The sequence below is a fragment of the Bos taurus genome, chromosome 19 (assembly GCF_002263795.3).
Source record: "Bos taurus isolate L1 Dominette 01449 registration number 42190680 breed Hereford chromosome 19, ARS-UCD2.0, whole genome shotgun sequence".
NCBI classification, from domain to species: domain Eukaryota; kingdom Metazoa; phylum Chordata; class Mammalia; order Artiodactyla; family Bovidae; genus Bos; species Bos taurus.
Window position 1 is genome coordinate 61,916,455 of NC_037346.1, and position 25,102 is coordinate 61,941,556.

General features: G+C 48.2%; 1 protein-coding gene across 1 annotated transcript in view; it reads right to left on the bottom strand.

The window, feature by feature from the left end:
• Positions 1–10,638: 10,638 nt before the first annotated feature.
• The window catches only part of GNA13 (G protein subunit alpha 13), a 33,191-nt gene continuing 18,727 nt past the window's right edge, over positions 10,639–25,102 (bottom strand). Inside the window, exons 3-4 of the mRNA XM_024981119.2 lie at positions 17,545–17,595; positions 10,639–16,173 (exon numbers count right to left, since the gene is read on the bottom strand). Of these exons, the coding sequence (XP_024836887.1) occupies positions 15,601–16,173; positions 17,545–17,595 (624 nt within the window). The 3' untranslated portion in view covers positions 10,639–15,600. The remainder of the gene's footprint in view (positions 16,174–17,544; positions 17,596–25,102) is intronic.

A 25,102-nucleotide genomic window follows, 5' to 3' on the forward strand; every position in this document is an offset into this window, starting at 1 on the left:
CAACGAGGGGCTTCCTTGGTGTCTCAGTGGTAAAGAACCCACCTGCCAGTGCGGGAGACATGGGTTTGAACCCTGGTCCGGGAAGATCCCACAGGCCAAGGGGCAATAAGCCTGTGCACTAGAGCCCGTGCCTGCAAACCACCGGAGCCCACTCGGCCAGGAGCCCAGGCTCCACAGCGAGAAGCGCCACGATGAGAAGCCTGCGCACCACAACTCGAGAGGAGCCCCTTCAGCAACAAAAACTCAGCACAGCCAAAAATTGATGAATAAATAAAATTATGAAAAAATCTTTATTGACTATGCCAAAGCCTTTGACTGTGTGGATCACAATAAACTGTGGAAAATTCTTCAAGAGATGGGAATACCAGACCACCTGACCTGACTCTTGAGAAATTTGTATGCAGGTCAGGAAGCAACAGTTAGAACTGGACATAGAACAATAGACTGGTTCCGAATAAGAAAAGGAGTTCATCAAGGCTGTATATTGTCACCCTGTTTATTTAACTTATATGCAGAGTACATCATGAGAAACACTGGACTGGAAGAAACACAAGCTGGAATCAAAATTGCCGGGAGAAATATCAATAACCTCAGATATGCAGATGATACCACCCTTATGGCAGAAAGTGAAGAGGAACTCAAAAGCCTCTTGATGAAAGTGAAAGTGGAGAGTGAAAACGTTGGCTTAAAGCTCAACATTCAGAAAACGAAGATCATGGCATCTGGTCCCATCACTTCATGGGAAATAGATGGGGAAACAGTAGAAACAGTGTCAGACTTTATTTTTCTGGGCTCCAAAATCACTGCAGGTGGTGATTGCAGCCATGAAATTAAAAGACGCTTACTCCTTGGAAGGAAAGTTATGACCAACCTAGATAGCATATTCAAAAGCAGAGACATTACTTTGCCAACAAAGGTCCATCTAGTCAAGGCTATGGTTTTCCCTGTGGTCATGTATGGATGTGAGAGTTGGACTGTGAAGAAGGCTGAGTGCCGAAGAATTGATGCTTTTGAACTGCAGTGTTGGAGAAGACTCCTGAGAGTCCCTTGGACTGCAAGGAGATCCAACCAGTCCATTCTGAAGGAGATCAGCCCTGGGATTTCTTTGGAAGGAATGATGCTAAAGCTGAAACTCCAGTACTTTGGCCACGTCATGCGAAGAGTTGACTCCTTGGAAAAGACTCTGATGCTGGGAGGGATTGGGGGCAGGAGGAGAAGGGGACGACAGAGGATGAGATGGCTGGATGGCATCACTGACTCGATGGACGTGAGTCTTGGTGAACTCCGGGAGTTGGTGATGAACAGGGAGGCCTGGCGTGCTGTGATTCATGGGGTCGCAAAGAGTCGGACACGACTGAGCGACTGATCTGATCTGATGAAAAAAACTTAAAAAAATAAAGAATAGCATAAAGGGAAGCCCCTCGTTGTGCTATTCTTTTAAATGCTGTGTATTTTTTGACCTGTTGTCTTATTTTATTCAAATACCAGGCTCCTCACACATGGTCCAAGAACATCCGAATAAGAAAGCAAACATTATCACATGTTACATATTGGTCTTCAAACATCACAACCAATGATGCCACACTTGGCTATGATCTCACCACCATGAAACCACATCCACAGCTCAGTGGTCACCAAACCACCCAGCAGAGCTGCCTTAACTGGGAGCTGATTGAAGCTAGCGGCTTGAACACTATTCAGTTCAGTCGCTCAGTCATGTCTGGCTCTTTGCGACCCCATGAACTGTAGCACGCCAGGCCTCCCTCCATCACCAACTCCCGGAGCTTACTCAAACTCCGGTCCATTGAGTCAGTGATGCCATCCAACCATCTCATTCTCTGTCGTCCCCTTCTCCTCCTGCCCTCAATCTTTCCCAGGATCAGGGTCTTTGCCAGTGAGTCAGTTCTTCGCGTCAGGTGGCCAAAGTATTGGAGTTTCAGCTTCAGCATTAGTCCTTCCAATGAATATTCAGGGTGGATTTCCTTTAGGATGGACTGGTTGGGTCTCCTTGCTGTCCAAGGGACTCTCAGGAGTCTTCTCCAACACTGCAGTTCAAAAGCATCAATTCTTCGGCTCTCAGCTTTCTTTTAGTCCAACTCTCACATCCATACATGACTACTGGAAAAACCATAGCCTTGACTAGACGGACCTTTGTTGGCAAAGTAATGTCTCTGCTTTTTAGTATGCTGTCCAGGTTGGTCATAACTTTTCTTCCAAGGAACAAGCGTCTTTTAATTTCATGGCTGCAGTCACCCTCTGCAGTAATTTTGGAGCCCCAAAAGATAAAGTCTGTCACTGTTTCTATTGAGCAGTATGGATCATCTTTTTCAGCATTTTGTCCCCAAATGCAGCCGACTGAGGCTTTGAGTAAGTAGCTGCAGACTTAACCAGCGCTGGGGCCTTCTCTGCAAAGTTACGGATGAACTGGGCCACGGTTCTTGGATAGAAAGTTCATTGCCCCACCTGAAAGATTCCGACTTTGCCCTTTGTTCTGTGTCTCCCTCTGTCTCTGGGAGAGAGGTCTTGCTGCTCCGTTCTCACCCGCACAGCCCGCCCCCTCCTCCCGGGTGAGCCCAGGCCTCAGGGCCTGTGCGCCTGCTGTACCCTCCGCCTAGAATGTCTTCGTCCTGCTTGTCTCTGTAGAAAAGTTAGAAAGTGTGGAGGAGACAAGGTGTCTTGTGATTACCATCCCTCCAAAAAAAACATTTTGGTGTCTATTTTCAGTCTTTGTGTGTGTGTGAATGGTCAGATTCTTTCCTGCAAAAACAGTCTTACCGTGTATATAATTAACGTACTATAAAATTCACAGATTTAAAGACACAATTCAACAGTTTTTAGTCAATTCACAGGCAACCGTATCTATGATCTAGACCTGATTTTTTTCTCTGTGCCATGCGTTAATCTATTTTATTACTTTTTAATCTGTTTTTTAAATGATGTATAGCTGAACTAAGACTTAAAATTTTTTTTTTGGCCATGTGGGATCTTAGTTCCCTGACCAGGGATTGCGCCCTGGGTGCATAGCAGTGAAAGAGTAGAGTCCTAACCACTGGACTGATAGGAAACCCTAATTTGAGAACAAGACCATCAGACCCCAAAGAGACTGACACCCCATCTCCCATCCCCACAGCCCCAGGCCACCACTAACATGTGTTCTGTATCTATAGATTTGCCTGTTTGGGATATTTCATATTTATGAAATCATATAATGTGATTATAAAGATACATCCAGCTTCTTAACATCGTGTTTTCAAGGTTCATCAATGTTGTAATGCATGTCAATACTTTATTCATTTTACTGAATAATATTCTACTGTATGGATATTTCCCATTTTATCCACATGTCAGTGGTTGGACGTTGGGGTTCTCATTTTTTCTCTAATATAAACAAAGCTGCTCTGACTGTTCATGTACACATTTTTGTATGGATGTGTTCACACTTCTTTGGGGTAAATACCTAGGGAGGGAATTGCTGGGTGATATGATAACTCTGTCTTCCCAGGTGGCTCACTGGTAAAGAATCCACCCGCCAATGCAGGATATGCAAGAAATATATGAGTTCAATCCCTCGGTAGGGAAGATCCCTACAAGAGGATATGGCAACACACTTCAGTTTTCTTACCTGGGAAATCCCATGGAAGAGGACCCTGGCGGGCCACAGTCCTTAGGGTCGCAGAGTTGGACACGACTGAGCAACTATGATGACTCTGTGTTTAACATTTTGAGGCCCTGACTGTATTCTAAAGGCAAACAATCTCACCAGCAGTGAATGAAGGTTCTGATTCCCCTCCATCTCACCAACACTTGTTAAGGTCCTTTTTTAAAAATTCTAGCCATCCTAGTAAGTGTGAAGTGCTTCTCATTTGTGGTTTTGATTTGCATTTCCCTGGCGGTTAAGTGATTTTGAGCATCTTTTCATGTGCTTATTGAGAGCTCAAATTCTTATTTGGGCATTGCTACAAAGATCTTGGTTACTGTGCCAAAGACAAGTATCAGGTTGCCAGTGAATAAAAACCTAAGTTTGGTAACTAAGCACCCTTCTGAGCTCTCCTCTCAGTTTAGAGCTGGTTTCTGTAAACAACCATGAGGACCTCCTTGGACACAAACCTGTGCTGCTGGACACATGAAGCCCACCACCACAAGCCCCCAAATCAATAGAAGAGCGATGAAACGATGCTGAGATTTAATTTTACGACGTTGGGATAAAATGTATATGCACAGGTATAAATATATGTATACCTATGGCTGATTCATGTTGACACTGGCAGAAAACAACAAAATTCAGTAAAGCAATTACCCTTCAATTATAAGTAAATTTAAAAAGTCATTATTTTTCATTGTTAAATGGGTGAAAAATTATTTACTATCAGATCTAGAGATAGCGTACGGAAAGCGAGAATGTTTTCACAATACCAGCGATACCATGGAATGCAGGGTCAGTTCTAAAGAGTTCTGCTCAACGGTACCACAAAGAATCTGAGGTTGAGCGCTCAGGAAACCTGAAAGACCATAGAAATGGTGGATTTATGAGAACATAGGATGGTTTCAGAAGCAAATGCCCGGACTCAGAAGTCATCTGATTTGCAGAAAGTTGAACACAAAGCAGGCATGTGAACACAAATTTAATCATCGTTGTTGCTATTTTTTAAATAATTGTATTACTTATTTAAGTTGTTTCGTCTGCTCTGGGCCTCACTGCTGCACACGGGCTCTCGGAGCTGCTCTCTGGGTGTGTGCACAGGCCTCTCACGGGGCGGCCTCTCCGTGTGCAGCGCAGGCCCCAGGCGGCCGGGCTTCAGGAGCCGCGGCATGTGGGCTCGACAGCTGTGGTTCCCGGGCTCCAGAGTGCCGGGTCAGTCACTGTGGTGCACGGGCTTAGCTGCTCCGAGACATATGGGATCTTCCCGGACCAGAGAGAGAGCCCGAGTTCCCCGCATTCGCAGGAGGGTTCCTAACCACTGGCCACTAGGGAAGTCCTATAGTTGCTACTGTAAGAACAGTTCGCCCCACTAGCTTTGGCAAGAAGTCAAAGTAGAAAGATACAGGCAGGCACAGAGTGAAATATACGGCTATTTAATTATCACTGGGACTTAAGCTAATGACATGTTATGAATCATATATACAGAAAATGGACTAGACAGAAATACTAAATTTATTTTTAGTGGTTGTGTAGAGTAGTAAAATTGGGGTGATGTTTTTTAAACCAAAAGTTTTTGGTCTTCTATGGAGAATATAATATTCACTGGAAGGACTGATGTTGAAGCTCCAGTACTTTGGCCACCTGATGTGAAAAGCCAAATTACTGGAAAAGACCCTGATCCTGGGAAAGTTTGAGGGCAGGAGGAGAAGGGGGCGACAGAGGATGAGATGGTTGGATGGCATCACTGACTCGATGGACAAGAGTTTGAGCAAACTCCAGGAGATAATGAAGGACAAGAGAGCCTACAGGGCTGCAGTCCATGGGACTGCAAAGAGCTGGACACGACTTAGTGACTGGAACAACAATAAACAAAGTTTTACAAAGAGGTGTTAAACAGAAGATTCTCAGGAGCTCCTGCATTCTTATCACAGGCTTCCCTGGTGGCTCAGTGGTAAACAATCTGCCTGCAATGCTGGAGACCTGGGTTCAATCCCTGGGTCGGGAAGATCCCCTGGAGGAGGAAATGGCAATCCACTCCAGTATTCTCGCCTGGGAAATCCCATGGACAGAGGAGCCTGGTGGGCTACAGTCCGTGGGGTTACAAAGAGTCAGATATGACTGAAAGGACTTAGCATGCATGCAAAAATATTAAAAATATTCTTTTCCACTATGGTTTAACATAGGATATTGAATATACTTTCCTATGCTATACACTAGGACCTTGTAGACTATCCATTGTGTTGATAAATACAGAAGCTTACATCTGCTAACCCTAATATCCCGTTCCAGCACTTCCCCAGGCCCCCCAGCCCCTCCCCCTTGGCCACCACAAGTCTGGTCTCTATGTCTGTGAGTCTGTTCATTTCCTAGGTGGGGTCATCTGTGTAATATTCTAGATTCCACATATAAGTGATATCGTGATCCTTGTCTTTGACTTCGTTCACTTATTATGATAATCTCCAGCTCCACTCATGTTGCCGCAAATGGCATCATTTCGTTCTCTTTTATGGCGGAGTAATACTCCACTGTGTCCACGTGCCATACTTCTTATCCTTTCCTCTGTCGATGCATCTTTTGGTTGTTTCCGTGTCCTGGCGATGGTAAGTAGTGCTGTTATGAATATTGGGATACATGTATCTTTTTGAATCATCGTTTTCTCCAGATATAGGCCCAGGAGCAGGCTGGCTGAATCATTTTCAGTTTTATGAGGAACCCCCATCCTGCCTTCCACAGTGGCTGCACGAACTTCAGTTCCTGCTAGAGGACTTGTTATTGCAGGTTGAACTGAGATAATGACCAGAAAATGAATGAATCTGACTTTCATATATCTGAAAGCTCCAGTGAGTTTTTGAGGACATCAGAACCTAACTTTCAACACCTCAGAAAGACAACACACTGGAACATCTATGGCTTATTACAAGGACATTCTCCACGAGGAAAGAGGGCAGGAAAAAATACCAGCACGCTGGTGGCAGGGGCGGGGAGGGGTACATTTTCCAAAAATCTGTTGGGTTACCCTAGAGTCTTCAGAGACATGTAGTTATAATTTTCCCCATAAAATCCTTTTTTTTTTTTTTTTCCAGGAAAACTTGAAGACCTTATCATAGGAATTTTGTATTATAGACTATAATCCTGTATTACACTATGAACTATTTTTGTTGCAGGTTGTAATATTCTGGAAGGCTTTCAAGAATCTGAAAGTAGTAAAAAACATGGGAGCCCTGGAGCTCCAGCTCCTTGTTTCCCCAATAATCAGTCTAACCAGGCCACTCTGAGTTGGTGGCTGTCTACCCGCAGGCCGCTTGTCCCCAAGGGCGGGCTGAGCTCTCTTCACCCCTCAGGCTGGCTCCCCTCAGTCTCCGTCCCAACGGGACAGCGAGTCTTCTAAGGGGACCCCGTGTTGTGCCTCTTGGGGAGTCAGACACGTCAGACGGGCGCACAGCGAAAGCATGCATGTACTAACGTTGGGTTCTCTCAGTGTGGACGTCAGCGGCTCCACAGGAACTGCCCTGAGAGACAGCTGCAGCCTGGGATGGAAGCCATCCTGCCATCTCCCTCTCTCGCAGCCTCAAGGGTGGGTGAGATTTGTTGTTGTTCAGTCGCTAAGTCATGTCCAACTCTTTGTGACACCATGGACTGCAGCACGCCAGGCTCCTCTGTCTTTCACTGACTGTGTCCCAGAGGTTGCTCAAATTCTTGTCCATTGAGTCGGTGATGCCGTCCAACCACCTCATCCTCTGTTGTCCCCCTTTTCTTCCTGCCCTCAATCTTCCCCAGCATCAGGGGCTTTTCTAGTGAGTCAGTTCTTTGCATCAGGTGGCCAAAGTATTGGAGCTTCAGCTTCAGCAGCAGTCCTTCCAATGAATATTCAGGGTGGATTTCCTTTAGGATGGACTGGTTGGCTCTCCTTGCAGCCCAAGGGACTCTCAAGAGTCTTCTCCAGCATCACAGTTCCAGAGCATAAATTCGACCTAGGGGTGGAACCCACGTCTCCTGCAAGGCCTGGCGAATTCTTAACCGCTGAGCCACTAGGGAAGCCCTTAGCAGGATTTTGCCCGTGGCAGAGAGAACCAGAGGAGAGGTGTTGCGGTAAAGGACGCGTGGTTCAGCTGGAGTGAAGGAAGCAGGAGGGGCAGGCTGGCTTGAGGGGGAGGTTGATGCCTTGAATGTTGGGCGGAGGTTTGAACAAAGTTTTGTTTCCCGTGCTTTAGAAAGGGCTGTGCCTGGGGCTTCCCTGGTGGCTCAGAGGTAGAGAACTTGCCTGCCCAAGCAGGAGACACGGGCTTGATCTCTGATCTGGGAAGATGTCGTCCGTCATGGAGGCACTAAGCCAGTGCACCACCACAGGCTTATCTTTGAGCCTGCGCTCCAGAGCCAGAGAGTGGTCCTCACTCACAACTAGAGAGAAGCCTGCGCAGCAGCAAAGACCCAGCACAGCCAAGAATAAAATGTGGATAAATGAAGAAAGGGGCGCTGTCTAGGGCACCTGTGTCACACTGAGGGTTATTAGTGCCGTAAAGCCGGGCAGCCACCCTGGGTTTGGAATGTCCCCTTTTTCAAAAATATATACATTTGCCTGTGCCAGGTCTTAGTTGTGGTGTGCAGGGTCTTCATGGTGGCACGTGGGCTCTAGTGACCCGAGCAGACGGAACCCGCGCCCCCCGCGTTGGCAGCGTGGCATCGTCCCTGCTGGAGCACCCGAGAAGACCCTCACCCTCTGACACTGACTCATAGCATTGTCCCCCAGAACTACAACCCGCTACAGAAACGCACGGATGGCCTGGACACCACGCGCTTTCCTGTCTGCGGAGCCTGGTGGCTGCGATGGTCTCTTTCTCAAGATCAAGTTTCAGTGGACTCAGTCTGGCGTCAAATGAAACCGGCGAGTGAATTCTCGCAAAGCTGACAAGAACTGGGATTTTCCACGGAGAACAGAAAAGAGAGCACGCACACTGCTCTTCTCCCGAGGTCGACAGTGTTGGCATCTTAGGAGTTTGCTCTCTCCCTTCTCCCACGTTTGACGGGAGGGAAGTCCAGCCCAAATCTAAAGTGGCCGTGAAGTCAGCTGACAAAAGAACGATCGACTCTTAGAGAGGCTTCTCTGCTTGTCTTCATGTAACTTCATGGGGAGAAGACCAAGCAACACAGCTCATGGTCGCTCATCCTGGCGGGAACTCCCTCCTGCCTCCTTGGGGCCTCTGCCCCGCGGTGCCCTCGGACGGAGCCCCGCGGGAGCCTCGTCGTCCTGGTGGGCGTGAAGACAAGGACGCTCGGGAGGTCGTGGCAGTGTTTGTGTCCCTCCTTGCTCCAGCTGCAGTTCTGTCTGCCAGGGGCCCCACTTGCTCCCGAGGGAAAGTTACATAGTATGGCTTTTAAAACAGTGCCCGAGTCTTTTTGTTTTTTGCAGGGCTTGCCAAATTTCCTGTCACCCAAACAAACTTCTGGTTTAACCTATGAACTGCGAGTTTCCTGCATTCTCAAGGGACAGAAGTCTCTTTTCTCTTTCAAAAACCCACATTCTGGGCAATGGAGCGGGCCAGTTTGCCAGGGCAACGTGACTGCCAATCAGCTATGTCAACGGTGCCCAGCACTTTCCTGGACAACAGGTTTTTAGCCGTCCGTTGACAAATGAACATTCTCTTGTTCCAACAACAGAATAAGAAGGTTGTGGGATTTTTTTTTTTTTAAAGACCTCTTGGTTTGCTGTGGGCAATTCAAATGCACAAGTGAGTTTAGTTTCGATTTTAAAAGATCTTAAGTCTCACAAAGAAAGCCTGTTTGCTGTCTACAGATTGGTAGGTATTTGTAGATTTGGAAGTACCTCCAGATTTTTCTCAACTTTTCTTGCGGTTAACAGGGAAATCTCACAGTAAATGTTGAGTTCTTGGGCACAATTTTTATTTTGCCAGAAACACCTGGAACCAACCAGCCCTGGATTACAGCCATCACCATGAACGCTTGTTCACACCTGATTTGGAATCCCTATGGTAGGAAAAGCCCCTTCACTCTGCTCCAGGGAAGAAAAATCCCGCAGCAGCAGTTAAGGAAAGGTGTACACAGATGGAGAGTCATCGAACGACTTCTAATTGAGCTGAAGTTGCAAAGGGAAAGGACGACTGACGTCACTGAACGAGTGCTACTTCACGTGAGGTCCCGGACACAGAGCCCCGTCCAGTCACGAGGAGGACACCAGGCTGCTCCCGACAGGGACTGCCAACCAAACAGCGGCCAGCACCCCTCCTCAAACCGCCGAGGCCACCAGATGAGGGGGGTCTGCAAGGCTGTGACGGCCCAGAGGAACCCAGACAGACAGGGCACGTCATCCTAAGATGGTGTCCTGGCTGGAAGGACTTGGAATAGAAAGGGGCAGCAGGGAAAAACCAAGATGGGAACGAAGAACAGGTTTAGTTAAGAATAAAGTGTCGACACTGGTTCATTAATTTTAACACATGCACTAGGATGGGACATGAGCGTAATGTGAGAGATGGACAGTTCAAGGACAGTTCAAGGGCAGTTCAAGGGCAGTTCAAGATGCTACCTGGGGAAACTATCTCCCAGTGTGGAGTTTTAGGAAACTGCTATTTTTGCAATTTTTCGGTAAATCATAAAGTTCCTTGAAGCAATAAAAGGAGTGCTATCATGTTAGTTTGCTCTTAAAACGCCATTTCAGCTACAGAAGACGCAACCGTGTTAGACTGGCAGGTGGACAAAGCGTGAACCCAGACACGGGTGCTCGACCTCAGTGATTTCAGGAGCAGCAGAGAGAAAAGGTGGCGTTTCCCGCTTCTGGCTGCTGCATCAAAACGGGTGTTTGGGAACTTCCTTGAAGTCCACATCCCTTCTTCAGTGAGGAAACGTTTATAGACTAACTTAAGTCAAAGTATCGTCAGAGATCTGCCGAAAGAGAGATTTCTGAGGTTCCAGCCACTGGGACTTTAAGTCTCTGCTTTGCTCTTGACATTAATCAAAGAGTTAGTTTAAATAACATCATAGTATGGGACAGTTTATAAATGTTTATTAAACGTCAGTAATTTTTACAAAGCAAATATTAATAGCAAGAGGCAAAAAATTTTGCAAAATATGTACAAAAGTAAAAAGCCTTGATGACCAGCAATTCATTTTATCAAATCAAATCATTCTTTCCACTTGCAGACCTCCTGTAGAAATAATTTATTGCCAATCCTAAAGCACTGACAGAAAAAAAAAATGTACAACAATTACCAGATAATGTGCTCGTTCTCAGAGTTATAAAAAGATAGATGTTAAAAAATCTGAAGCCGCAAATACTTTGATACAGAGCTAATACAAATCATGTTGTTAGGTACAGTATCTACCAGGTTGTTACAAAATAAGACTTTTTGATAAGGCTTCTGTGGTAAATGAGTTCCACCACGCTGGAGTAGCAGAGAAAGCCATTTCAACATTTCGCAATTCTACTTTCAAGTTAGAGGTAAAGAAAGAGTAAACGGTATAGTCCACTGCATCGTTACAGGTCCTTTCCAGGAACCAGCCCCTAAACAGGCATGACTGAGGAGGAACACACCACGTAACTGTGGCAAGAAGCACTACAAACAGGATTTCCAGAGACAAGCCCAGACCAGAGGCTGAGCAAGGCGCATCCTTCTATCAGGAGATTCATGGCCTGACAGCGCACTGCCTCCTGGGGCCCTGCTTCCATCCATCTGGAAACGTTCATCACTATCAAAGGTGATGCCATTTTGGAAAGGTCACAAAATCTCTGACCAACCCAGAAATCATTGCCCTACCACCAACATTTTTTGTTGCATGTAAGCCCTGCCATTGGAAACCAGATGCTTAGACCTAGACGCTGCGAGGATGAGTTCTTTATATGCTAACTATACATTCAAGTACAGACCTAAGAATGCCAGTGGTGTACTGCAAGCCATGTTAACAATCACTATCTGCTAAGGCTAGTAGCAAGTTGATGGCATCTGAAAAATCCACGAAGTTCAACTTGTTTACAAGTGTCCAGGTTTAGACTTGACTTTACTCTCTACTGGGCTTCCCTGGTAGCTCAGACAGTAAAGCATTTACCTACAATGTGGGGAGGCCTGGGTTCGATCCCTGGGTCGGGAAGATCCCCTGGAGAAGGAAATGGCACCCCACTCCAGTCCTCTTGCCTGGAAAATCCCATGGACTGAGGAGCCTGGTGGGCTACAGTCCATGGGGTCGCAAAGAGTCGGACACGACTGAGCGACTTCATTTCACTTCACTTTTTACTCTCTATAAATTTATGAAGCCCTAACCTCGTACCATAAAATAATGGGAATGTTTAATGTTTATCTGGAACGTGGAGACACACTCACACACTCCCTCCCTTCCTCGTGTTTACTACACTGAAAAGCCAATCTGGATCCTATCACGAGAACGAAGGAAGGCAAAAAGCAGCACTTTTCGTCGAGCAGCACAGACCTATGGACACATCACCTGTGAGTAATGTAACTCTGCATGTTGAAATGATGTGAAAGATAAAGTCAGATTTTCAACTGGAAAAAAAAAAAAAAAGATATGCAGAATCTGTGCTCTTGATCCCTCAATTAAAACTTTCTTTCATTAAAAGAAATGAAAAGGTAACAGAGTGGCTTTCTCTAGGTTTATTAGGGAGATTATTACAAATGTGTGACTGAGATTTACAGGCATGATTTCATGGGTTCAAACAGGAAATGGAGAGTTAACACTGATACGCAGCCTTCTCAATACACACAGAAGTAACACTTCTACAGACTGCAATGGAGAAAATCTTGTTTCAGATGGCTTGGTTTGGGGCTTTGCCGCAATGTCTCATTATATAATGAAAGCACCAATTTGAGGGTTTCTCACACAGTGATTTGAATTTCAGAACATTGCAGAACATGACTTGGTAACTTTATTCTTCATATAAATAAGGCATAACCGGATGTATGTACTAATGCTGAAAATAACATCCTACCAAAAGCATAAATCCAAGTATTTGGGCAGATGCTGGAAGTTAAGATGTACTCATTTCTGCTTACAAACAATTATGGAACCCATGATTTCTGTATATGTAAATCAACACTTCTAATCACTCCTGGGGTTGGGGGAATCCGACTTCTTCCTGCTTTATACCAACCACTGAACAAGGACTCCCCTCGGCAACCTCACCAAAGCCTAACCAGGACCTTTGCCGTGTGACAGACACGCGGTGCGGCTTCCGTGACGCCTTCTTTGGTTGCTCTTGTGCCCCAGCTATCAAGTGCCCATTCTAGACAACACAACTAAAGATTCCAGTTTAATACAGCACTTGGCAGCAAGCAATGATGTGGGTTGTTAAAAATAATATTTAAGTGGTAGAGGCATGCCTTTAAATTATTTGGATCTTCAGAAAAATATCTGACAACGCTTCCCTATTTAAGAAAAAAAAAAGGCAAAAATTTGAGGTGTTCTTTGCTTTATAAGGCAACTCTGTATACTGTAAGGTTCTTCAAGGTCAATGAAGACACTTGTGTGACATTTCTTAAGAATTAAACAAGAAGACATTCAGACCCAAGAACAGAATGTAATGGAGAATTAGGCACATTTTACTCCAAATTGTAACCATGAAGACTTAGAAAATTAAATACACTGAAGAATTTTAAATTCAAATTACATTTTTAGAGACTGGGGTAGGGGAACAGGCACGGGGAAAACTACGAGCACCCTTGCAGTTCTGTCCCTAATTTCCACCTCCCCTTCACACAGTGGTATTTTAAAAGGATCTGGTTTTCATGATATAGGTATAGGACTCTTTCACATGGTTTAAATATACAGTATATAAAACACGTGAACTAAAGCCTTCAGATTGAACCGGCAAGTCTGTATGAGTAATTTACTACCTCAAAATGTACTCGAGGTTTTACTTGAAAAGAAAGTTGACTCTGAGACTTCACACACATCAGGAAAGGAATCTCAAATGCTCAGAATAGTACCCCATCTCTTTGGCGCTTTAACATTTGACTGTGGTGGTCACAATGGGGACTTCTGCTTTGTCGGGCAGTGTTTGTGGCTCATATCAGAGATCTGAACGAGGACCTGATTGAGACCATCCCTCCTCACTGCACACACCGGGAACTGACTTTAGCCCTCACTGGAGTGAGTGAACCACCACTCCTGCTAAACCGATGCACAGACCTCCACCAACGTCTCTGTGCAGCGTGCACGCGCTATGCCCTGAAATGGTTCACTCTGCGGGTTAAACAACACACTTGTGTTTGGTGAGAAGCACTGGACACAGAACTCTCAGACACGCGCGAGCCCCCCTCCACGGACGCCTGTCACAGGGCGGGGCTCACGTCAGCAGCAGAGGATCACCAGGACACGGACACACGGGCAGCTGTGGGGGGAACGATGGAGAAGCTTCAAGTGCGAGCAAAGTCAGGTGCCTGTCAAACCCTGGTCAGGACCTGGCAGAGTCCTATCCTAAGCCGACCACGACACAGACCCAGAGCCCGACCGGGGCAGGCTGGGGGATCCAGAATTCCGACCAGTTGTTCAAGGACTGCTTGCCTATAAAATACCTGAGAACAGTCAGCTGTACAGTGAAGGGGCAGGTATCACAGTCAATCACAATTTTCAGGAAAGGGAGGAAAACCATCAGACTCTCTGAACTGTCACCTTGTACACTGTTCCTCTACCCGACTGCCACACCACACGTAACCTACAGGGCGGGCCTCTCAATGCCGAAAACCAGCCATTCTGAGGCGCTCACAGAGGATGCATCTGTTAATGGCAAAGCTCCTTGGGGGGTGCGCCTTAATTTGGGGCGTGGTGGGGGAGGTCACATGTAACCATCTTTCAGCAGGAACTGGAACACGACTCCTCATTCTTGGGAGAATCCTTGGAAATGCACCTCAGGAGAGCTGGAATCCCACGAACAACAGTGCTGCCAACACGTACAGCCTCTTAGAGACACACCGAGAAGGAACGAGAACCTCAAACAATGGCTTTCCGGATAGTCTGACAGAAAAACGTTGCCCTTGGCAAGCTCTGAAAAACCCAAAAACCCCCATAAATGCTGCCATCTGGAGCCGACAGAACAGGCAGGAGCGTGAAAGAACCACGTCCATGATGGTGCGACAGGGATTCCCACTGTGGGCCCTACTGCGTCTGAGACGGGGTCTCAAAGTCTTGAGAGTAAAACAAAACATCCTTGGGAAGGGCTGTGTTTATTGAGAAAGTTCTGTTACGAGGTTGCACATTCTAGCTGCTACTATGGCCAGGGTTTCCTGCATGGCACCTGGATGACATATCTAAGTATGGGAAAGGCAGCCTGCACTCCACTCTTTTGGCTTCTGATCAAAACCCTGGGAACGGCCTGCACCTGTGCACACGGAACCACACGGGAGCGTCCACCAGCGCCAGATGAGACACCGTACGTGAACTAAGACACTTGCCGAGCACTGCCTTCAGGAGCCACAGAAACTCAGAACAGCTGCTGGGGACACGAGCAATCAGAAGAATGTGAAGGCCAAAGCCGGGGAATTCTACGGACGGCCACCCCTCAGAGCAAACTTCCCCCGACGGCCCTCCTTCTCCAACAGTCCACCGAGGCTGGCCACAGGCGCGGCTACCGCGTGCGGCGACCGAGGTGCCCCGCGCGGTCCAGGGCCTGCGCGCACTCCGCCCCGCCCTGCGGCGCTCAGGGCACCTGCCACGCTTGGCACCACAGGAGCACTGTTTGAGAAGTGGAAGGGTCAAAGCCAGGAGGACAGCGCATCTGAGGCCTGGCGGGAGGAGGGCCCATCCAGGGAGGCCGGAGCTGAGCCCGTGGGCGTCGGTCATGGGCGGCCCTCCGCCAGGGGCTGGAGTCGCAGGAGGAGGACTGAGATTTCCAAGGAGTTAAACCCAGAATCAAGACTGTTCTAATTCCTGCTGTAAACTTCTATTTTAAAAATAAAACAAACAGAACACAGGAAGGCGGGAGGCGGCAGGCCCTGTGGGCGTCACTGGAGCATCAGCTGCTTGAGGTTGTCGTGCAGGATGGTGTCCTTGACGTCGCGGAACACCAGGCGGATGTTCTCCGTGTTGATGGCGGTGGTGAAGTGGTGGTATAGGGGCTTCTGCTGCTGGTCCCGGCGCTTGCTGCGGAAGCACTCCACCAGGAATTTCTGGACGTCTCTTAAGCAGTGGGGGTCCCCTTCAAACTCTAAGAAATAGTCTTTGATGCTCACAATTTGCACTTTCTCCTCAAGCAAATCTGTCTTGTTCAAGAACAGAATTATGGAGACATTGCTGAAAACCCGGTTATTGACGATGGTTTCAAAAATGTTCAGCGACTCGGTCAGGCGGTTGGTCAGGCGGTCCTCCATGAGCACCTGGTCGAACTCGCTGGAGGAGACGAGGAACAGTATGGACGTCACGCTGTCGAAGCACTCGAACCAGCGCTTCCGCTCAGACCGCTGGCCGCCCACGTCGACCATCTTGAAAGGCACGTTCTTGATTTCAAAGTCGTACTCGTGGATGCCCTTGGTGGGCCTCCTGGCGAGCAGGATGTCTTGCTGGGACGGAATGTACTCCTGGAAAAGAGGAAATACTGCAGTGATTCAGGAATAATGAGAAAGTAGAGTGTGCCATTAACTGGTCTGCACGTGAATCTGAGCAAACTCCGGGAGACGGTGGGGGGCAGGGGAGCCTGGCGGGCTGCAGGGCATTTGCTGAGTGTCGAAGAGGCGCCGGGCCCTGTTGCTAAGCAGCAAGAACTCAGCTCTTCAGAGCCAAGTCACATGGTCCCTGCCTTCAGGGAAAGAGGGGGGAAGACCAGCCAACCTCACAGGAATCAACAACTGTAACACAAGCAGTGGAGTCTTAAAACAGGAGGGACCATGAGTGGTGTGCTCAAGGAAGCCTACACGGAAAGGCGAGCTCAGAAGAACAGGTCAGTTGGAAAACATGAAATAACTCTTAAAAACTGCGTCTATCCACCAAAGCTGCTCTCCACTTGGCTGGTACTTAACTTTTCTTTAAGGCTGACTACAATCTAACCTGATGGAAGGGTGACAGTGAGGTAGGTCTTCACACACAGTCTCACTGATGTGGATGGAGTGGACAAAACAGACAAACACAGGGGCCTACACAGAGACCGCCCCGAGGACACCTGCGTCTGGGGAGACACATCCTGAGTGCAGGGGGACAAGTGCCACCAAGCAACAGACAAGGGGAAATGCAAAGCGCGTCCAGCAAGAGCACAAGGAGGTCCTTCTCCACAAGGCCTGGCACAGGGGCTGCTTCCTGCTCACAGCAGGGCTCATTCTGCTCTCCTTCTGTTTTATGTTCAGGGTTAAACAGGGAGGGTCAGGACTGGCGCAGCGCCAGGGCAGCGGCCCTCAGGGGCCTTCCCAGCAGCCTGATGCCTCCTCCAGGGAGGCCTCTGCCTGAGCCCCGTGTGGAGAGCGGCCAGCGCCAGCCTCTGCTGCTTGGGGTCACGGGGGATGCACCGCCGGACAGTCCAGCCGGCAGCTCCCGTGGTGAGGGTGACTCTGCCCGCGTCACAGCCTCCAGAATCCAGCCTCCTATCCTCCAACCCTGCAAATGGGGGTCCTGAACTGGAAAACACTGTTTGTCGGAAAGTTCTGAACTCAGCGAGCGCTCTGTTCAGCCTCCGCTTACAGAAAAGCAGAGACCGCGCGTGGACATGCTCATGTGCTGTCTTCTTTCAAGCATGAACTTCTTTCTGCAAAGAGCTGTACTTTCATGAAACAGTGGGCAGGGCATTCCTCGTGGAAATGGCAGCGGTCAGGAGAGGAGAGAGAGGGAAAAATGAAGCGGGAACAATCCGAATACAGCCATGAGGAAAAAGGAAATGGCTCAGTACATAATTTCTCCACATTTCTTCACCCTGGCTACTGCTTTCTAACGACAATAAACGTAAACACTGCCTGAAAACTTACTGGTTCTCCGAGTTTATCCAAGTTATCCAGGAAATACTTTACAGATTCACCCTGAAAACAAGAAGAAGATAAATCGTTATTAGCGCTGAGGCATGGAAGACTTTGCTGCACAGTTTATGTTAGACTGTCTGGTTGTGCACTTAACCCAAACATGCTCTGCTTAGTCACCGCCTTCAGACGGAGCAGCCGACCCCGCTAAAAACGTGTAAAACATCCGCCTCCGCCGGAGCCTGGGAGCCTCTCAGTCTCTGCACGAGCGTCCCCCTCGACCACCCCCTCAAAGAGGGTTCCATGCAGGCATTTCCACACAGCTGCAAGTCCACAGGGAAGACCTGATGAAAAGGTGCAGACTGCTTTCGAGATAAACATACAACCACAGTCCCGGTGGGATGGCTTCTGTCTGTATCCTCCTATCTCAAGTTGGTCGTCTTCTGAGACAGGAGCAAAGCATGGATGAGGCAGGGACCGCTGAGGGGACAGGCGAGCCCAAACGGACGCCCCCGAGCCCCAATGCCTACACTCTCGGGGCCCACACTGCGCCTAGATTTCAGGCAGTTTCGGAGACCTCAAGCGTATGGGAACACCTTCCTCAAGGAAATCCTTGAACAGCAGACAAACAGGTGAGCGGGGAGCACCCACGCAGAGAAGGCTGTGGGCTCACCCCGCTGGATCTCTGCACCCCAGCACTCATCTGCTGGAAGCTGCTCCCCAGGTCTGGCTCCAGAAGGCAGTGCCTCCCTGATGCAGAAGAGTCACCATAAGGTCTTCTCTGTAGGGAGTTTCTACAATCAGGTGACTTCTGGGGTCACACTCTGAGTCATGAGGCCTTAAAGCTGCAGATCCCAAAATTTTAGTCTCTGGATTCCCTTTATACACTTAAGATTCTTCAGGACCAAAAAAATAAAAAAATAAATAAATAAAAAAGATTCTTCAGGACCCCAAAGAGACTTTAAGTGGATTACAGCTATAATACCATGTTAGAAAGTAAAAGGAGGCAGCTTAACAAATATTTTACTCATTAATTCATTTAAAAATACCAATAATAAACTCATTCACGCGAACTTAGTAAAGACAGTGAGACACTCAACTGCTTCTACACCCGCCCTGTCACCAAAGAGGACTTCAGCTGGAGCCAGTTAAGCAGGTCCGGCCTCCTACAGAATGCCCACTGGAAACGGAGTATCTTAATAGCCTCTGCAATTGTAGATATTTTTGTTTCTACACCAGGATTTGACAAATGACAGCTTACTAAAAGTCTACTTCGTACTCTGAATGGCTCTTTTACTCCCCAACAATTTTGTAGCATCAAGACCTGGAATATAGTGGGCAATCAAGTGTACAAGACATAATATGGAGAAAATCATATTCATTGTCATCATGACCATCTCATAAGAAGCCTTATGGCTCGGGAAGTCGACAAGCTCACAGTGGCAAGCAGACGCAAGCTTTCCTAAATTCTGATTTTTAGCTGAAAGCTCAAGTTTTATCAATGGCAACAAATTTATTTTCCTCAAATTGGTGGGCTAATAATTTCATTCATTTTCTTAAAAAAAAAAAAGCCCATCAAATGCCCAAGTGTGAGTAAGCTGGTTGTCTGTTTCAAGGAAAAATGGTGTTCCATGAAAAATACAGTGAATTCGAACACAACACTGCCAGTCACCAAGGCACTTCCCAGAGACTGGTCTGTGCAGGAGCCTGCTGCGTCCAGAGCTCTTCCCATGGAGATCCAAAACAGTCTTTACTGCTCGATCAAGCACAGTCTTAGGGGAGCCTGGTGCGTGCTTTCCTTGGGGCTTCCCTGGAGGCTCAGACAGGAAAGCATCTGCCTGCAATGCGGGAGACCTGGGTTCGATCCCTGGGTCGGGAGGATCCCCTGGAGAAGGAAATGGCAACTCACTCCAGTGTTCTTGCCTGGAGAATTCTGTGGACAGAGGAGCCTGGCAGGCTATAGTCCAGGGGGTCGCAGAGAGAGTCGGACACGACTGAGCGACTTCACTGGTTCACTGGTGCGTGTTTCCAGCTGAGGACGCTGAGTAGCGTGTCTGGGGCTCACCTTGCACGGAGGCTCCAGCATCGGCAGCCATGCCGCTCTGGGCTGTTGGCGAGCGTCCGCCCGGCGATGGGAGAGGACGTCCCAGGGACACCACAAAGAGTGCAGAACATGAAGCCTCCTTTTAAAGGCTTTCTGGGATCCCTGTGGCCCAGGGACCACACCTGGAGAACTGCAATGCGGGAGACCCAGGTTCAATCCTGAGTCGGGAAGATCCCTTGGAGCAGAAAATGGCTACCCACTCCGGTATTCTTGTCTGGAGAATCCCATGACAGAGGAGCCTGGTGGGCTACAGTCAAAGAAAGTCGGGCATGACTAACACTTAACTGCTAAACTGAGGTAGACGATTGCAAAGCGAAGGACCACAAGCTCCCCGTGAGCTTGGCCCAGCACTCCCCCGGCATCAGAGCCGACCTAGCTGCCGCGAGGGACTCTGCAGCCTCGACTTCTCCTACTGGGCGAAACTACTGAAGTGTTTTGCTGCAAAACAAGACGGAGATTACACAGCACACAGTGTCTATCTGTAACCCAGAAAACTCTAATGCCATTCATAAACGTGGACTCGGGGCTTCATGGTAAGAACAGCTCTGCAGTACACAGGTTTTGGTTTTCGTTATTTAAAATATGGACAAGGTAATTTGGCAGTTCTGAGTGACTATATTCTCTTCTCAAAACAGGAAAATCATCCCCATTTGGTCTCCTCTTGGTATTATTATACAAATACAAAGAAATATTTTAAATTTCACTGAAGCTTCCTGATTTAACTGCATTCCCTAAGGGGGGGGGGGTGGTTTCAGAATGTGCCTTTGTTTATTAGGAATTCATAACCTCACCAAAATCACATGATGATACTATACAAACACGCATGTGCTCCGTTAACAAGTTTCAACTTCTACTGCAGTAAGTTTCATCAGTATCATCTACAAAGTCCTTTGTGCGCTTGACACTGTACAAAATCTAAGTAAAAATGTTTTAATTCATTTTCACACATTTCAGTGTGTGGATTATTGCTAATATTTTAAGTCGTAAATAAGGTGCCCTTTGCCTTCTCCCCTAACATTTGGCCAGTATCTATTCAAGGACAAGAAATGCTTTAAAATGTTATTCCTATGAAAAACATGTTTTGGTTTAAAATAACTCAGTCAAAAAAAGTGATGTTAACCTATCTTTTATATCACAGGTGATATGACTGAGCCTCCATTAGTTAGAAGACTGAAAGGAGGAATGATAATCTGAATAACCTCGGTGATCTTTCACTGCACGTGGTGTGGTGATAATGGAGGCCGCTGACTGCTAAGGGGTGAAGCTTCCCCCGAAACCTGCCCTGAGACAATACAGGTTAAACACACATATGCGGTGTGAACACACGTGCTGTAGAAGGGTGAACACTCTTCTGAATTTAGTAACTCGGGAAATTCCTTACAGGAGCTTTAAAGACCTCCACTGGGGGAACGACAGAGAGAAATCTGTATTTTCACAACATCAAAAAAAAAAAAGATAAAAGATAAAAAAGGACCTCGATGGTGGTCCAATGGCTGAGACTCCGAGCTCCCTCTGCAGGGACTCCGGTTCGATCCCTGGTCAGGGAACTAGATCCCTCATGCTGCAACCGAAGTTCAAATGCTACAACTAAGATCCGGAACAGCTAAATAAACAAATATTTCTTAAAATATATATAAAATGTGTGTTGCTTGCAACTCAACCACGAAGGACACATAAATGAACAGCGGCACCCCTGTTCTCAGGAACGTGTCTGAGCTGAGGGCCCCGAGTGCAAGTGCAACCCCAACGCCTCGCTCAGCACGGCCGGCGGGCCCTCGACTCCCCCAGGGTCGGGGATGAACTGTGGCGAGCCGGGGCCAGCCTCCCGCAGGCCTTTGCCCTAACCACTTCAGAGGTGATCGCAAGTTCTCTCCTGTCTAACGTTAACTTTGATTCGAGGCCTCTCCTCAACGCTGAGCCATCTGGCAAGCCCCTGAACTTCTCTGAGCCTCAATCTAACGGTAAATGAGGAAGGCCCCTGGTTCGACGGATAATCCCCAGAGGGGGGCCCAGCAACAACTTCAGTTTGTGCAGCTGATCGACAGTGATGGTCTCCTTTCCTTTACTACGCGCCTGTGAGCCCCGAGGCGGGCGCTTCTGCTGTGGCTCACCATTCACGCCGTGCTGCTCAGTCCCCCAGCTAACACAGAAGTAACTTCAGGTCCTGGGCAAGCAACACCATGGGCTCAGGACTCACTCTTTTTGGTCATGACTCAAGGCGCCATTATAACTCTCCTCAGTATGTGTTATATTACTGAAGAGAATTCTTAATAAACTTCCAGAGGAAAGCCATTTCACACTTACGACTTTTTAAATTTAAGATGTTTGAGGTCACCCCGTAACTCTTTTCTCTTAAGTCCGGAGGTAAGTTCCCAGGCTGCCGTGGCCGGCCTGCCCACTTCTCGCCCTGCGCGCGTCCGGGCTCGGCCCCCACGGGGCAGGGCGGCCGGGCCGCAGCCTCCTCACACGGCGGCTCCGGGCTGACGAAGCCGGGCCTGACGACGTCCCCCAAGAGGCAGATGGACTGACAGGTGAGACCAGCTGGCTCCGCATGCCTCTGACCTGGATTCTAGTTCTATCAACCACACTTCGTGCCAGCTTTACAGAGCCAAGCCTGTGTGAGGAGCGGTCTCAGCTTCGCCCCGGACAGCGGGCACGTGTCAGAAAGACCGCCTTCGCGGGCAGAGACCAAGTGGGCGAGGGCCCAGCGTGCACCCCGGGCGGACTGCGCTGAGCACTGCGGTGCCAGACCGAGCTCTCGGAACAGAAGGCCACAGCACGCAAGAGCGAGGCGGGAGGGTGAGCGTTTTATGCGCAACAGCTCCTCACAGGACTCCTTCACAAGAGGCAGAAATGGAAAGGGGGCTGCAGCTGAGGGCTGACGAGCCTCCGGTAGCTGGGGCTTGCGAGCCAATTGAGGACTGCCCGCACCGCTCAGCGGTCGTTTCCTCAAGGGGGCAGCGCCAAGCGGGAACCGACTGACGACGGGGCCTGAGCGAGCCGTCTGCGCTGAGGAGCTGCAGGCGAGGGCGCAGCGCGGCATGACAGCCAGTGGCAAAGGGTGTGGCGCAGAAAAGGCCACTGCAGACTGTGCAAACGGTCACACCACAGATTCTTCGGGAAGATTCCCCTGGAGAAAGGAATGGAACTCCAATGTTGTCTGGAGAATCCCAAGGACAGAGGGGCCCAGAGGGCTGCAGTCCACGGGGTCACAACAGTCAGAGACGACTGAGCGACTAAACCCACCCCCCCCCCGCCCCGACTCTTCACCAGCACGGACTCTGCAGGAAACACCTGATGTCTACACTGTCTTACAAAACCAGCGCTGTTAACGAAAGATTTAATCCGCTCTCACGAATGGGACTGTCACCATGCCCACGGGCTAGGTCAGCAAGAAAAGCTGAGTGTGCTGACCTGCCTGCCCTATTACACCAGTCCCATGTCTCAGCAGACGTAAATTTTCACTGAGATTTTTGAACTAATGGATGAAACCAAATTTTTCTGCAACAAGAACCCACCTTCAACCACTAAAGCAGAACACTGAACGGCTTTTCAAAATCAACTTTGGGGAAGACTTGACTACACTTTCCAGTAAGTTCAATCCAAACCTAAAGGCAAAATACATTATGTAGGGGCTTCCCAGGGGGCTCAGGGGTAAAGAATCCACCCACCAATGCAGGAGATGCGGGTTCAGTCCCTGGGTGGGGAAGATCCCTTGGAGAAGAAAATGGCAACCCACTCCAGTACTCTTGCCTGGAAAATCCCATGGACAGAGGAGCCTGGCAGGCTACAGTCCATGGGGTCGTAAAGAGTCAGACATGACTGGGCATGCACATGCACGCAAAAATCACTGACAATCAGCATTCCTGGAATTACAAGCAATGTCCAACCACTTAAAACACGTTCTCTGCTGTCAAGTTAAAACAGTGGGCCTCCATTTCATGCAAACATGCAGCAGGTATTTCTAAAATAAAACACAGTTCTAGCAACATCTTTCAGACCAAAATGCAAGTGTTTAAAAAAAAAAATTGCATCCATACTTCAAAATCCACTCAGCTATGGTGACGGCAAAGCTGCAATGTAAAGGCCCAGAGGCAAACACGGAGAGGACCCAACAGAACTCTCCCAGGTCTCTCCTGTTAGGACCACCGTCCATGACAGGCAGACTCTCCCCAGGGTGGGATGCGCCGCCTCGCTCCAGATCAGCATGAACGGTGCACATCCGCCCCTGATTCTGGTGACAGCGGAGGCCTCCCGTGAGCAACTCGCTGTCCCCTTCCAGAAGATCTAACGCCCATCAGTAAACCTGCACTAAGAAACACAGTGTGCAACTTACTATTATGATTTATTCAATAAAAAGGCTGTGGAAGTTTGAATTCTCTCGTTAACACAAATACCTACAAAATGCCCTTGATTTTGTCCTTTGGCATGTGAAGGCTAAAATATCATACCATTGAGCCTGTGACAGGAATTTTTGAAGAGGGTGCTCCTTAAAAACAGAGATTCCCTAGGCCTAGCACAGTTCCACCAAATCAAAATTTTAACAAGTCCCACAAGAAGTGATTCTGAAGAGCCAATCCCAGCATCAGTTCAGGTCTGGACATACTGAATCTTTTACTCAAAATTGGATTTCATATTATCTTTTTAAAAAAATTATTTTTATTTATTTATTTGGCTATGCTGGATCTTAAACGCAGCCTCTGGGATCTAATTCCCCGACCAGGGATCAAACACAGGCCCCTGCACTGGGAGCGCAGTTTTAACTACTGGACCACCAGGAAGTCCCTCATATTAATTTTATCTTTTGATATTGATTATACCAAACCACGGAGAAGGCAATGGCAACCCACTCCAGTACTCTTGCCTGGAAAATCCCATGGACGGAGGAGCCTGGTGGGCTGCAGTCCATGCGGTTGCTAGGAGTCAGACACGACTGAGCGACTTCACTTTCACTTTTCACTTTCATGCCTTGGAGAAGGAAATGGCAACCCACTCCAGTGTTCTTGCCTGGAGAATCCCAGGGACGGGGGAGCCTGGTGGGCTGCCGTCTATGGGGTCGCACAGAGTCGGACACGACTGAAGTGACTTAGCAGCAGCAGCAGACCAAACCAGCTAGGGTTTTTAAAAAGCTTTGTAAAAACACGAAGAATATTAAGAATCTGTATTAGAAACTTATTTAGCTTTATCTTATGACCAAAGTAGATTTCAAGCAACATTTACTTGAGTTGAACTAGGTTTCACAAGAAAAGCATCGGGCCTTCCTTTGACGTATCTGAACTGTGACCTGAAGAGCAGAATTAAGCCTGCGAGTAGAGTTTTCTCTTTTTGAAGACTGGCGTGGTGACTCAGAGGCGCTTTACTTCCTGTGTTACTGCAGCTCCGGCCGCTTTCCTCTCCGTACCCCCAGAGCCCATTTTCAAATGTCCCACATAGCCCACAGCCTTCAAAGGTGAGCTCCCGGAGCCT